Here is a 14,597-nt window from a genome sequence, read left to right as displayed (position 1 = left end):
TACAGGATGTTGTATTAATTTCAGAGTACATATTTATCCTTTCCTCTCCGGGGGGATCTGCTTTCCCCAAACATACTAAATTCATCTTCTCCCCAGTTTGCTACAGAACGCGTTTAGGCAAGGGATTATCACACTGGTAAGTACACTACTCTCCTGCACGCTTTTCCCTCCAAGCGCTTCCTGCCGCCTTCCCAGCGCATTCAGTGCCCCTCAGCTAAGAGGAGCCCACCCTTCCAGCTGGAGATGAAGGGTCGCTTCATCTGCTACTTTACCAGACAGACCCCAGTGAGTCAGCTCCAACACTCAGAAGGTGTGAACTAAATCAATTGCTACATATGAAGACCAGAAGAAGGGGAACACCCAGAAGCTTGTGTATTTTTCACCCATGGGTAAAATAAGTAGCTTTAAGACTAAATTCATCCCTCTACAAAGCTCATCTCATTTGTACTTCAAAGAGTTATTTCCTACCAGGGAGCTCCGGACTCCTCGTCTTCAGAGAGCTCATTACCTTGGTCCTTACAGACTTGGCTTCTACCCCAATCAGAAATGGGCACTCATACAGCACAAGTCAAATGCCTGAAAAAAAACCAATTATACAACCCACTACATGATCTCTCTTTGCTTGTTAAAATTCGGATGAACAATCTTAAAATGCAACACCTCTATTTATCAGTCATAGCTTTCTCAAAACCATAGAGAAGTCACACACACACAAAACAAATAAACAGAAGGAAAGATGAAGGAAACAATGCTGATGAGACTCCCCTGAGGTCCGGAGCCCACGCCACTGCATTAATAAGATGTAAAATCTCAAGCAGCAAGAAGGTTTTGAACAGTCACTGTATGCTAGGAGCTGGAGCACTGGGCTAATCTGGAGGTGCAAAGAGTATCCTGGAGGCCAATGCACCTTACCTTCTTGGAGAGCGAAGAGACATTCAACCCAAATCTTTGAGCCCTTTCCTTTAATTTATCCATGTTTACCTATAAAGACATAGGAAACAATTTATTTTTTTTTTTTAAATCATCATCACTCAAATTGCAGGAATAGGGAGAACGCCACTTCCTGAAAAAGTCTCCCAGAACACAGACCTGTGCCCTCTGATCAGCTTGTGGAAAACCTGTCCCAGTGACGCTCCTCTCAGCACTGTGTTCCACTAACACTCAGCAGCAACAACTCATGTTAGCACTGAAGGGAAGCTGGGCCACAAAACAGGAGCCAGTATCCCAAATGAAACAGCCAAAGGCTGCTAGAGCGCTCCTTAGCTTCATCAAAACAAGCAAGGGAGAAATATGACCGGTTATGTTCTCCGTCTTGAAGGAGCAGTAGGGTCAGACTGTTACCATAAGTCAGCTGCCCCGGTACTTTTCCTGTAGCAGTCTGTTCTGGTCAACACAAACAGAAAACAGCCTCTCAGGCAAACCTGCCAAGACTCCTAATAATTATCACGTCTATCTGGCTGCCATAGGTTTAAGAAACCACTGTTGCACCCTCACTCTTCCCAAACTGCTATGTCACATCTAGTCAGGCCCTCCAACCAAGCAATATTCCAACATATCACCCACCCTAACTGAAATTTCCTAGAGGAGCACTAGCCACCATTATGGCACTTATCCCTAATGAAACAGGGGAACAGATGTGCAGAAAGAGATCTTCTGCAGGATGCAGTTCCACAGAGGAAAACTTGGTGCAATCACGTTTCTCAGGTGTTCATGCAAAGTCTTTAAGCCCTTGGCACAAAAGAAACCTAAAGTCTACTCTAGTGACAGATCTTGCCTTGGATTAACTTTGTCACATCTTCCACTCATCCTTCTTTACAACCAAGCATACAAGTATTAAGCCAGTTGCCCAGAGTGCTCACAGCTCTCAGCCCTGCATGCTTTGATGCTTCCTATTTAGACTTGGAAATCAGACAGGCAAGGCAACATTGGCCATTAGAAGCAGAGAATAATTTACTACAGGTCATTCATAATTTCCATTCCTGAAGCATAATTCAAGCAATTCAGACAAAGGCAGAGAATGAAAAACAGGCACATGAAACAGAAATCAAATACCCATCTTTGTTCCTTTCAACATTTCCTTCTAAAATCAGCTTATCTGAGAAAATGGTACGTCACAAGAGGCAGCCAAACACTATAAAGGGATAGAAACCTATCAAATTCAGTGCAAGCGTAACATCAAGGTGGCCTACTTCATTAAATTCTCATCCCACATATGTCTTCCTCCGACCATTTTGATAAGTTTATGGTTTACCCAAGCAGGTAGGAAATTACAACTTGTGTTAAGGGCCTGAACAACAACAGTTTATGAGCGAGAAGCATGTCTTACCGTAGGTTTGCTGTCTGCAGAGAGGCCTGAAACAAGGAGGTGAGGGGAAAAAAAAAAGTTAGAAAAAAACCATCAAGAGCAGACTCTCATGTGAAGAGAGATGCAGCCAAGTCACAGCACTGCTAGAAGGCGGCACACACCCGTTTGTTCAACAACTAGTGAAGAACTGCTGTCCCATTTTTCCCAGCTTTACCTCTGCTCACTACAGAAATTGTCTCCTAATTTTTTCCACCTCCTAGTCAGCTTCTCCACCTGTAAAACTGCTGCCATCTCACCTTGCTAAGAGAGTTTTGAAAGTTAAACCTGGCATTTTTAAAGAAGTTGAAGAACGTTTGGTGCTCAGTGTTCAGGGGTACCATTCCAAAATCTGGCCAGAATCTTCCACTTGTGCTTAGAAGTAAGAGGCACTGAGAAAAGTGTCTAAACCACCAGGGGAAATGATATTTGACCTTTTCACCCCAACTCTACAACCTCCTGCTCAGAACTTCTGGGCACAGTTGGGAAAAGGGACAGAAGTTTAAACAAAAATAGTCCCACCAGTGATTTTTTTCCCCCAGAAATAATTAAATATTTGCAGTAAGGTCACTCCATGAATTGGCTTTGCTTTGCCTCCTCACCTTTAGTCGAAACTGTGGCCATACCAAACCTGTAGAAAGTAAACAAAGCTTTGTCAGAGACTCAGGCAAATATAAGGTAAGAAAGTAGCTGATATGTCAAGTCTTAAAGTTGATAAAATGTGACCTTTTCCTTCAAATACTTTTCATAAGTGTACTTGACGCAAACTTTTTCAGGCAAGATTAACTGGAATTCAGTATTGCCAACTAGCATAACTACTGCAGCAAGTCCTACGTTTACTCTGCAAACAGCAATTGCTCACTTCATAAAAGCGACCTCAAAGTCCAGAAAAACTTGTTGGATTTACAAATGCACAATTAACCACTTTTCCCTTTCACTACTCTGTATTTCCAGAATACTTCACTGGTATTTTATCCCTAACAACCAGTAAAGCATAGCTCTTGTACTCCGCAAATAGACACAGCCCAACTTCATAAGCAGGTCTCCTGCCTCATGAGGAACACTACCTTACTAAAGGCCTGTTCAGGGTTTGCAGGTGCTTGCTGTAAGCTGTTGTCCACGGTTTGTTCAGGCTAGAGGCAATTTCCACCTCATTTTTTACACACCCCCAGTGCCACTGTCCCAGCCCACCCCAGATCAGAGCAAATAGCCATGTTCACATCACACCAACACAATCTGCCACTGACAAAAACGTCCCGAGAGGTTTCCAAAGCAAGAAAAGCAGAAAAGGTTCCAAACAGACTCACCGAGCTGCACGTGCCGCCTTCTTGCTCTCCAGACTCACGGGCACATTGAAGCGTTCAGCCCTCTTCTGCATTCTCTGGAGCAGGGAGAAGAAAAGAGCCAACTGAGGAAGAGCAAAGATTTGAAGCGTATGGAAAAGGACAATGCAGAAGGAGAGGCATGCAAACTCAACATAGGATAGGCTCATGCTCCAACGTGCCCTGCTAGATCAGCCATGTACAGTTTGGGAAGCGGAAAGCACACTTCCCCCTGCACCAGCAGGTAAAGGAAGAGATGCTGCAAGCATCTGCTACCAGTTTCTGCCAGCCCTCAGGAAGTCGCCCCATAACCTCTGGGAAGCACGCTTGAGAAAAAAGTTGTCTTATGGTTCTCATATGGGCCTAATAAAAAAAAATATTATTTTCAGAAAAAAAGCTACAGCCAGTTGCAACAGCAGATAGCTTTTCTTCCTGGGCTCTATTTGCACTGGCCTGAAAGGAAAAGGTATTTCATTACTCTGCTACTCAGCGAGCATCTCTAGGAAAGGAGATGTGCCAAAGGAGAAGATGACCAGGGAGCTGACAGGGACAGATGACTATTTTAAGATGATACAAGGCTGCAACTGGGCTCACGGCTGGCGTGCCAAGTGTGCAGGCTACAATTCTGCACACCTCACCCAGAGAGCCCTTGTGCCAGAGGCAAAGGAGCAGCACTCCTGGCACCGACTACAAAGGGAGCGGCTGTGACTTCCCTCCTCGAGGCAGGAAGCAAGCAGTCGGCACAACCGGCTTCAGCTGATTTGCAAAAAGGAAGGCAAACAAGATTTCTTTTTTCCCCCCTAAGCACAAGGCCAAAGAAATATGCTAGACAAGAAGATGGGGGGTTGTTTGTTTTCAGGGAACTTATTTATTTGGCACAAGCCTTTTCACAAGAGACCAATGCTATTCATGCAGTTGGCTCAGCCTTGCAAGTAGAGTTTGTCATTAGCAGTACAATTCAAGACGAAATTCATCTACATAGAAAGGACTCGGCCTGCTGCCCTTGCTGCAGGCAAGGCTTCCGTGGACCAAAGCAAACTGCCCAAGACTCAGAAAAGCTTGGAAACACTGGAAGTGCAAGGCTTTGCACCTACAAGTATTAAATCCCCTGAAAAGCTTAAGGGAAATATTTAGCATTTTATTATTACACAAGGGCACAAAAATGTGTTTGGTGTTTTAAAGGTTAGAGAAACAGATATTAGTTTAATGGAAACATTTACTTTAGCCAAAAACACAGTGAGGAGCGTAATAAACATTTGCATCAAAACATAGATGTTTAGAAGAGATGGATTAGGAACTACAGTTCACTCCTGATATTGTCAGGACTAAAGAATTTCTATTTCAACTGAGAAGATACATACTGAAGACTGGTAAAAACGTGTATTATTCAGGTCAAAGCATATTTCCTCATTTTTCCTCCGACACTTTGAAGAGTAAGAATACTCAAAAGAAACACCCAAACAGGCAGCTTTTAAAAGCACTCTCAACTACAAAAAGGCCATACTAGCTCAGAATAAAGGCTTCATCTACCTTAGCATCCTGTCTGACAGCGACCATAAGTAGATGTTAGAACAGCATTAAGATCAAAGCAAATAGGTGGTCTGCCTCCAGTATGCCTTCCCAACCTCAAGTAATCCACAGCTAATGACATCCTGAATTTTAAGCTGTCCTCACATTTGCATTCATTTAACCTTGATGGGCTTCTTTGCTATGAAACGGTCTCCTTGCTTTCTGAATTCATCTGTACTTCTGGCATCTAAACATCCTACTACAATGGCCTCCTACTATGCATTATATGAAAAAAATATCCCTTTTTATCTTCAAACATCTAGATCATAATTCTACTGAGACTGATTCACATTCATCAAAGAAGTGGTTTCCCTATGAACAGGTTTGGCAAAATTTGGAAAAAAAGAAAGACTATAACTGTAATTTCAGTAAATTTGCTTAAGGAGCTCTTCAAACAACTATTGCCAAGAGCAGCCCCCCAAAGCACGGGCAACATCACTCCTTCAGCAACACTCCCAGTTCATATCAGGTTCTGTCTCTCTCTCCATTACTCCTTTAGCTGAGGTCATAATCCTCCGTTTGCGACATCACCCCTGGTTGCTGTGGAAATGATCGTGTCACAAACAGAAGATTAAAACTCCAAAGTAGTGGGTGAACAGCAGGGAGACAAGAATCATGTTTTCATACCAATTCCTTTCTTATGGAGCTTGAGTGAAAAAATAATGACAGAGGGGAAAATTAGAGAAACAGAATCAGATTCCTGAAACTCAAAGTTTTGCAAAGTTTTCCCAGAGGAATCAGCAGCTTCTAGGGTGTTTATTTTAAATAAGCCCAGCAAATATAAGTAACAAAGTTACAGAAGATAAAGATGAGATGATCTGCTAGCTCATATCAGTTCATCCCTAACTGATTATTCCCTGGAGCTTTGTAGTTTTACATGTCTGAAGCAACCGGGCTCGCAGCAATTCCCAGGGGACAGGGATATTCCACAGCCTGGTGAACTTTGCAGCGGAGCTTTTCATGTTAGCAACAGTAGGAAGGGAAATACAATTCATACACTAGAGCAATAACGGAGGCAGCTCTTCAAGTCTATCAACCTTTATAATCCAAACCAGAGGACGCTATGGGGCCAAGTCCATCTTTGTCTGCAATGGAATGACGTACCAGCAATGATTCAGCTTGTCTTTGCTAAGTTGGAAATATTGAGGTAGGGTCAATGGTGGTTGGTGGCAGAAAGAAACAGTAGTGATCAGCAAGGAAAGAGACATTAACAGACAATTGAGAGAAACATTCCTTAAGATCTAGTGTCAAAATGAAATGTGCCATGGGGTCAACACCCTGCTAGGTCAGCCTACAGCCAGTGACCGGTCATTAATATAAAATCAAGGAAAAATAAAGCAGGTTTACAATGGAAACACTGACAGTCTCAGCAACATGCAAAAGGGATTTTAAGTAAAATGAGAAAGGAAAACGACACATCAGAAAAGAAGATGAAGTGCAGAAGGAACCTTACCTCCATCTGTGATATTTCTGATGTTATTTTCACTACTTTCTTTTCTGTACTCCTAAAGACATTGGAAAAGAGATAAATCGGTCAGAACACGTCCCACTAGTTTCACATGCATGTCTCAAGGGGTGGGTACCAGGGTTCACCTCCTTGCCACCCATCCCTGGCAACAGAGCCACCATCATCATAACTGAGGGTCTGTGTTTAAAAAAAAAAACAACAGCCACAGGCCATCAACCCCCTTTATCAGGACAAGGAACATCTTCAAGTTTAGAGCCCAGATGCCAATGCTAAAGTGTAGTATGAAGACAGCGGAACTTATAATCAAGGTCTAGCATGCATTAGAGGCAGGAAATATGTGTCCTGGTGCAGGCACAGCCATGGATTCTCCACTAGCCTAATGAGCACCTTGAGCAGTCAGTCCACACTCTGAATTCCATTAGCAGCAACAGAAAGCAGGCTGGAAGCCCTAAAAGAGCTGAAGGCATAAGAACCATCCACAATACTCTCACCCATTCTCCACGCAGGCTTGGAGGCAGAATTAACTTTGCTTAAGGCAAGACAAACATTCTGCAATTCAAAGTGGGGTGCTGCAGATGCATCTCAAAACGCTGGGTGGATATTGCAGCAAGAGGCCACGTAGAGCAGATCTACACGCCCAGGAATAACCTACGGCACATCTTAAGGCTCTTAACAGTAACATTCAGCTCTTGTTAGAAGCCAAAAGCCTCAACTGCATGCCCTGCAGAGCTTTATTCCTTTATGGCCTTCAAATACAAAGGATTGTTCTGTTCTAGTTCATGGGACAGCCACAGGCAACTTTCCCCAGGTCAGCACCAGCATCCCCAGCTCAGGCTCCATTTCAAACACACACTTCTTTAACAATGTGCAGCTGACAACAGCAGGACCAGTAAAAAGACTAAACGAAAATATAATGGAGTGGGCGTGCTCCAAAGTTTATGCTCCGAAAACAGAGCTGAGGCTCGAGGGAGAAAACAAAGGAGGAAGAGACAAAGTTCGGAAGTTCCCAGGCTAAATGAAATAGCATCATCCTCCTCCAAACAACTCCCATAAAACAGTGGGTCACAGCCAGCCTCATTAAGGTCTCCCATTTAGAAAAATGTGCTGCTTTTGTTCCAGATTCCTGGACAGGTTTCTCATTTTATGCCCTGAAAGGTAGTAATGGTTTAATGACACTTTCACAGGAAGCAATTCGGCTCGGGAGCTGGGACTTGTCGCTTGCCGGCGTTCCAGCGCAGCTCTGCGACTGGCAGGCACAGGACGCCCCCTCCTGCTCAAACGCCAGCACGGAGCCTGCGCTGTCCCAGCGCTGCAGATCCCCACAGCACTTGGGTTCATCTCTCACTTTCTGTGCCATTTAGGGGGAAGCACCCATGCAGGCCAACCACAGCAACAGCACACAGGGCCAAGGCTGAGACAAAGTGGTCCAAGCCACGCTTTCGCTTTAACGTGCACCCTGAAGGCACATACAAGCATGAGCTCATCTCAGTGCAAACCTCCAAAACAGGATTCTGCAAAGTTCACCACCGCTTTGCCTCAGGCACCCTCAGCAGCCTCCCCACGCGCACATAAGCGGAAGCCAAGAGGCATGCTCAGGGCCAGCATGATGCATAGGCACAAAATAAATGGGCTTCGGTGGCCCAAGGGAGGCTTCATAGCAACCCATCCACCCCCCCAGGCTCTTCATCACTCCAACGTCTCCTAGCAGGAAGTGTTTTCCTCACTCTCCTGTGGCCAAAGGCAGGCAAAAACAGACCCTTGCTGGCTACCTGCACTGGCTGCCAGAGAGTAAAACACGTTCTTGTAACACCATCAACAAGAGAAACCGTGCTTAAACGGAGAATTCAGGTCCCCCTTGCTGCAGGGACAGCAACCCCTTTAGCCTCAGGAGAGTCTCACCAAGCCTGGCAAAGGAGCCGGTGAGCATTTGGAGAAGGCAAAGTTCTCTCCCAGTCATACATCTCTTGTGTTACAGCTATTCCCCACAAGTTTGCTTTGGCCTATTCAGAAAGGATAGTTACACATCAGGCGATTTTACAGGAGGCTCTTCTACTTTGACGGGCGGCTCTACTGGCTTCTGCTCTTCTTCCTGCAAGTCAATGAGTTGAGAAGAGGTGAGATAATATTTCTCTATCCCTTTGCTGGCCAGAATAACAGAAAGGATGTTGTCAAGTCTTATGAATTCTCAGTGGTTTAAAAGACCTGTCTAGAACTCTGCATGCATATGTTTAGGAATTTCTGATTTATATATCGGAGCAGCTGGCAAAACACAGGAGCACCAGAAACAACAACTAGCCAGTTTCTAAACCTAAGTGACACTGCCTTTGGCCTGTGCTTTGCTTAAGCTGCTTTTTCAAACTTGAAGAAGGGCTTATATGCCTGGGAGCTTGTCTGTCTTCTTCCCCACTGTTGTTTAAGCTAGGCTAATAAGGCAAAGTTTGTATTAAGAAATGGTATTATGTGGTCACAGCCTCAGACTATCAGCGTTTGAACAATACCAGCTTTCATGCATATAGACCCTTACTGTTTTTTTCCTAAGGCTAATCCCTTCATCTGAAAGCTTGGGCTTTGCAAAGTTTCAGGAATAATTTGAATGAAACATTCTCAAGTCTGTAATCAGAGCAAGCAGAGAATATGGAAGCTACACAGTGCACAATATCTAACGTGACTCTAGTAAGTCTCATTTCATTTCTCTTAAATACTTTCGGGGAAAGTGGTGAGAAAGCTTCCATGTACTTCAGGTATACTTTCAGGGTTACATATTTGCCAAGTAGCAAAAAGGTTGACACTAATGAGTAAAAGAAACAGTTTCTTCAGGCATTTTAAGCACTGAGCACTTTTCTACCTAAAAGGTCTCATCTCCACCTTTATCACAACAAACACCCCTTGGCTTTAAGGCTCACTTCCACAAGCAACCCAGCCAAGCCTGTACCTGCCCACTTTTAGGGCACAGGCTAGACAACGTTTTCTTATACGTATTCTTTCTTAAGAACACACACTGCAACTGACATTGGCTGTTAATGACAAAAACCATGAGGCTAATATAGCATGTAGCCTACTAAGCTTGGTTAGAACTATCAAATTCTGAAACAGCAGCCACGTACCGAGATTACACATTTTTCAAGGAATCCTCACAACAATACCACGCGTTCACATGCTAATGCGGCAACACTGAACCTTTGGCATAAAAATGGTTGGTTGGGACCCAACAACGTAGCATCAAATACCACCACACATGTGGGCGCTCATCCACTGCCGTACTGATTCATCACACACTATCTTGTCAACTTGTGCGGTGACATCTGACACAGCCACCTGGAGGTCATACGCCGCCAGGCAAGCCAGAAACCCCTGCACAAACTGCCAGTGTAATTCACCCGGAGGAAGAAGGTTTACCTCTATTTCTTCTCCCAGGACATCTTCTTCATTTGCCTCTTCTTCAGCTAATGGAAAAAAGACAGCAGAGATCATAATTGCAGTTGCAAATTATCTGAGAAGCCAAAGATTTACTTAAATTCTACTGTGAAAAATTCAGGAAACGACAAGGTGAGAAACAAAGACAGTTACAGTTAAGCATTCAAACAAGGCCTCTTCTTCCACGCTGGAGTTCCCTGCAAACACTTGCCTGGCCCAGCAGCAAAAACAATGCACTTATCTGCAAAATTCTCCAAGGTCAAAGCCCAGAACATCTCTCACCACCGATAAACCGAAAGCAATCCTGAGCAATAGCCACTGCTCATAATAACTTCAGAACGGAACCCATGAATGAGAAATATTGGGCCAAGAAAAGCAAAGCTGGCCCCCGCCCCCAGTCAACCTTGCCAGAAGGGTTCTGGAATTGAGACGCTGGCCACAGGCAACACACTCTACCTACCGTGCTCCTCGAGGTATGCCTGGAGCCTGTTGATCAGATCCTGCTTATTCCCTTTTGCTTCCAGGCCACGGGCGAGGCATTCTTGTTTCAATTCGGCCAGCTACGAAACAGAAGAAACTTCCAGTTAGCAAGCACAGTTCACTCACACGTGCAGAGGATACGTGAGCACACCACGAAGCAAATGACTCGAAAAATAATAATAAGGGAAGGCAGACAAGACAGTCTAACAGTTATATTCTCAGGAGCCAGTAAGACTCCCTCCCCATGTTAAATACCAGCCACGTGTCTCGATTCCCAGGTGTTGCCCTAGACAATCTAGTTAGCTCAGCAGACCCAAGGCAGGATTACTCTTTAGAGACTGCCGCGTGATAGACCAGCCACTGCACGAACATAACCGCTTTGCGACCAAGCCCTTTTATCACCGAACGTAACGTTTTCACGCGTGCGGAGAGCGTTCGCGACGCTTCCAGCACCGGGCGGCCCCGAGGAAGGGCTGCTCACAACCCGGAGCTGCCTGCGATGCCCTGCAGGAGAGCGGGGCGCAACCCCAGGGCGCCCCACAGCTTCGGGCGGGGAGGGAACCCAGGGCCCCCCGCGCCCAGGGGGGAGCGAACATCTCAGCCCGACAGGAGGCAGCGGGTCCCCCCTAGGCCCCTGCCGGGCCGGGGGGAGGTCGGCGGGGGCCTCCCGCGCGGCCCCAACCGCCCGCAGGGCCCGGGCCGCGGTACCGGGGAGCCCAGCCCCGGCGGAAGGGGGGGGGGCCCTCAGCAGGCCGCGGCCCCCGGGGGCGGCAGGCCCGGGGCCTCTCGGTTGGGACAGGCCGCGGCGGCGCGGGGCGCCCCTGCCCGGGGTGGGCGGCGAGGCCGCCGCCGCCGGGGCCCGAAGCGAGACCGGGGTCGGCCGGTACCTTCAGCTTATGGAGCTCCACAGTCTCCGCCGCCATCTTGTCGCCCCCGCAACTCGGCTCGCGGCCCCGCCCACGCCAACAAGCCCACCGCCCAATGGCGGCCGCGCTTCCTGGGCCGGCCGCTTGCCACCGCCTCCCAACACCGCGCCTGGCCATTGGCCGCCCTTCACCGGCGCCCTGTGTCCGGTATTGGCCTCCCAGGCGGGACAGCTCCGAGCGACAGGTGAAAGAACCAGTAGAAGGGCGAGGATGCTGCAGAGCAGCCAATAGGCGCAGCGGGCCGGGCGCGGGGGAACTTCCTGGAGACGAGGCCGAGGGCGGGCAGGGTCCTGGCAACGGCTGCTGAGGCCTGCGGAGGCGCCGGGTGGGGACTAGGGCCGCGGGGGGGGGGGCGGAGGCCTGTATGGGGGGAATATGGGCGGGGAGGGATGGGGGTGTGGGGGGTAGGTGGCCGTGGGGGGAGGGACGGGAGCATGGGGGCAGGGGTAGGTGGCCATGGGGAGAGGGATGGGGGTGTTGAGGGGTGGGGGTAGGTGACCATGGGGAGAGGGATGGAGGTGGGGGGGGGTAGGTGGCCATGGGGAGAGGGATGGGGGTGTTGAGGGGTGGGGGTAGGTGGCCATGGGGAAAGGGATGGGGGTGTGGGGGGGTAGGTGGCCATGGGGAGAGGGATGGAGGTGGGGGGGGGTAGGTGGCCATGGGGAGAGGGATGGGGGTGTTGAGGGGTGGGGGTAGGTGGCCATGGGGAGAGGGATGGGGGGGGTAGGTGGCCATGGGGAGAGGGATGGGGGTGTTGAGGGGTGGGGGTAGGTGGCCATGGGGAGAGGGATGGGGGTGTTGAGGGGTGGGGGTAGGTGGCCATGGGGAGAGGGATGGGGGTGTTGGGGGGCGGGGGTAGGTGACCATGGGGAGAGGGATGGGGGTGTTGAGGGGTGGGGGTAGGTGACCATGGGGAAAGGGATGGGGGTGTGGGGGGGTGGGGGTAGGTGGCCATGGGGAGAGGGATGGGGGTGGGGGGGGGAGATGTGCATGGCCACGGGGAGGGCAGTACGTCCCTCGAGGGGAGGGAGTTGTGACCGTTTTCTGCCCCGCCACGTGCAGAGGGACTGCAGAGCCAGGCTGCCGGTGGCTGCACCTGCCCGACAGGTGAGATGGGGGGAGCAGGACGGGGCAGGGAAGGGGGGAGGATGGGCTCCATCATGAGGTGGTTCTTCCTTCGTTCCCAGAGTTTCTGTTGAGCGAGATCCGGTGTTTGGGGGCGGGAGGAGGGTTCGGAGCTGGGATGTGAACTCCTTTCCTTTCTCTTTGCCTTTGTGTTCCCATTGTTACGGGTGAGATACAGAGTCACTAATTAGGGAACTGGCACTAGAGGTGTGTTAAGGAATTTGAAGTGCTCGGGAAGCTTGGGTGAGATATGTTGCAGGAAGGCCATTGAACTGGGGTCATGCCAAAAGCCCTGACTGCAGGTTTAGAATTACAGAGATTTAAGAAAATCTTCTCCTCGAAGAGACCTTTGAAAGCCTCTGCCTTTATTCTCTAGGATGAACGTTGGTGTGGCACACAGCGAGGTGAATCCTAACACACGGGTGATGAACAGCCGGGGGATCTGGCTGGCATACGTGATCTCCGTGGGAGTCCTCCATATCGTTCTCCTCAGTATCCCATTCTTCAGCATTCCTGTGGTCTGGACTCTCACCAATGTTATTCACAACCTGGTTAGTCAAAGTTTGGCCCGCTTTTCTCCCAGGGCTAGAGCATGTAGGCTTAAGTTCACTGTTCACAGTACCACGTGCTGTGTTGGATACCTTTTTTTGCCCCCAGGGTACAAGCAAGCCCCTGGTTCCTGCAGGGCACTGAGTGAAATGCTCTTAGACCTGATTCCTCCTTGCTGGGGTTGCCACGGGGAAGTTGTAGCTGATGAAAGGTCTTTGGCTTCACCAGTCTCCAGGAGTTGCGAGGCTCTGTCCTGTTGTCCTGTTCTGTTGCGCTCCGACAGCCTGGCCCAGACTTGCTTTGTGTCTCCTTTTTGCTTGGCGCCTGCAGGTCATGTACTTGCTGCTGCACACGGTGAAAGGGACCCCGTTCGAAACGCCGGACCAAGGCAAGGATCGCCTCCTCACGCACTGGGAGCAGATCGACTACGGGATGCAGTGCACCTCGTCCCGCAAGTTCCTCAGCATCTCCCCTGTAGTGCTGTGAGTATTGCTCCCATGCCCGCTCCAGCTGAGCTGCCTGTGCTAAACAAGATGGAAATAAGCAAGGAGGTCGCAGGGTGCGCACGGAGAGCGCTAGGCTTCTGCCAGCACGGCGGTGCTTGGCACTGACAGGTCCTGGATGCTGGAAAGTGCTTCCACAGTTGGAATGGCACCTGCGGTCCCTGACTTGTGACCACGCTGTGTGCTTTGGGGGGAAGAGGGGGAAGTTGAACGGCACTGAACTCATGTCGGGTCTCTCTCTTTCCCAGTTACCTCCTCACCAGCTTTTATACGAAATATGACCCTGCACACTTTGTCATCAACACAACCTCCCTTCTCAGCGTCCTTCTGCCCAAGCTGCCCCAGTTCCACGGAGTACGTGTCTTTGGCATCAACAAATACTGAGGCCTGGCATGCCCACCGCTACGTGCGGCACTTCCAGCGGAGAAAGAGGCAAAGCCTAAGGAAGGAGATGGGACGTCAGAACTGTGTTATGTGCTGGCTAGACAGCAAAGCATGTTCTGCCAGGGTAAGGCTGGAGAATGGATGAGGGCTGGGCACACTGGCAGGGACCACTCCAGCTGGCGTGTAACACACTTGCATGCAGGGCTTTTAGCAAGGGTTCCTTTGTCTCCAAGGAAGATCCTCATTTGGGCTTTATCTCTTGGTGTTCTGGTGGAGAGAGAAATGCAGCTGAGCTGCAAGGAATGAGCAGGTCACGTCACACATGCACGTTACCTTTGAGCTAACCTCCATGTAACCATGCAGCAACTGGAAGGCACCTACAAGGGGAGAACTGTTGATTAACGGGAAGAGTAACCAATCTATGCCTCCTCTTCATCCTCATGTTTTATATACGTCCACCATAATAAAGAACTTACAGAGACTAGAGCAGTGTCCTTGCAATAACAGCCCCTAGCT

At 48.8% G+C, this 14,597-nt stretch overlaps 2 protein-coding genes across 3 annotated transcripts in view; one reads left to right on the top strand and one right to left on the bottom strand.

Annotated features, from left to right (window-relative positions):
* The window catches only part of SARNP (SAP domain containing ribonucleoprotein), a 34,554-nt gene extending 22,916 nt beyond the window's left edge, over positions 1-11,638 (bottom strand). Inside the window, exons 1-9 of one of the 2 annotated variants that reach the window (XM_068921470.1) lie at positions 11,482-11,638; positions 10,575-10,674; positions 10,097-10,143; positions 8,722-8,789; positions 6,686-6,737; positions 3,649-3,722; positions 2,944-2,972; positions 2,327-2,352; positions 913-981 (exon numbers count right to left, since the gene is read on the bottom strand). In XM_068921470.1, the coding sequence (XP_068777571.1) occupies positions 913-981; positions 2,327-2,352; positions 2,944-2,972; positions 3,649-3,722; positions 6,686-6,737; positions 8,722-8,789; positions 10,097-10,143; positions 10,575-10,674; positions 11,482-11,637 (621 nt within the window). In that variant the 5' untranslated portion in view covers position 11,638. The remainder of the gene's footprint in view (positions 1-912; positions 982-2,326; positions 2,353-2,943; positions 2,973-3,648; positions 3,723-6,685; positions 6,738-8,721; positions 8,790-10,096; positions 10,144-10,574; positions 10,675-11,481) is intronic. The other variant, XM_068921471.1, reaches the window with a different exon arrangement.
* Positions 11,639-11,753: 115 nt separating this feature from the next.
* Positions 11,754-14,565, top strand: ORMDL2 (ORMDL sphingolipid biosynthesis regulator 2). The gene is made up of 5 exons (XM_068921281.1): positions 11,754-11,845; positions 12,583-12,627; positions 13,022-13,196; positions 13,525-13,676; positions 13,946-14,565. Exons 3-5 carry the CDS (start codon positions 13,023-13,025, stop codon positions 14,079-14,081), a joined length of 462 nt encoding a protein of 153 aa, XP_068777382.1. The 5' UTR covers positions 11,754-11,845; positions 12,583-12,627; position 13,022; the 3' UTR covers positions 14,082-14,565.
* Positions 14,566-14,597: the final 32 nt, after the last annotated feature.

This window comes from Struthio camelus, chromosome 28 (genome assembly GCF_040807025.1).
Source record: "Struthio camelus isolate bStrCam1 chromosome 28, bStrCam1.hap1, whole genome shotgun sequence".
Classification (NCBI taxonomy): domain Eukaryota; kingdom Metazoa; phylum Chordata; class Aves; order Struthioniformes; family Struthionidae; genus Struthio; species Struthio camelus.
The sequence above is the reverse complement of the archived record's forward strand: the minus strand, read 5'-3'. Positions and strand labels throughout refer to the sequence as shown.

Excerpts from the sequence above, each read along its gene's own strand:
- ORMDL2 (XM_068921281.1), top strand. The coding sequence starts at position 13,023 with ATGAACGTTGGTGTGGCACACAGCGAGGTGAATCCTAACACACGGGTG. Across the intron at positions 13,197-13,524 it reads CCAATGTTATTCACAACCTG|GTCATGTACTTGCTGCTGCA; the intron begins GTTAGTCAAAGT and ends TGGCGCCTGCAG. Across the intron at positions 13,677-13,945 it reads AGCATCTCCCCTGTAGTGCT|TTACCTCCTCACCAGCTTTT; the intron begins GTGAGTATTGCT and ends TCTCTTTCCCAG.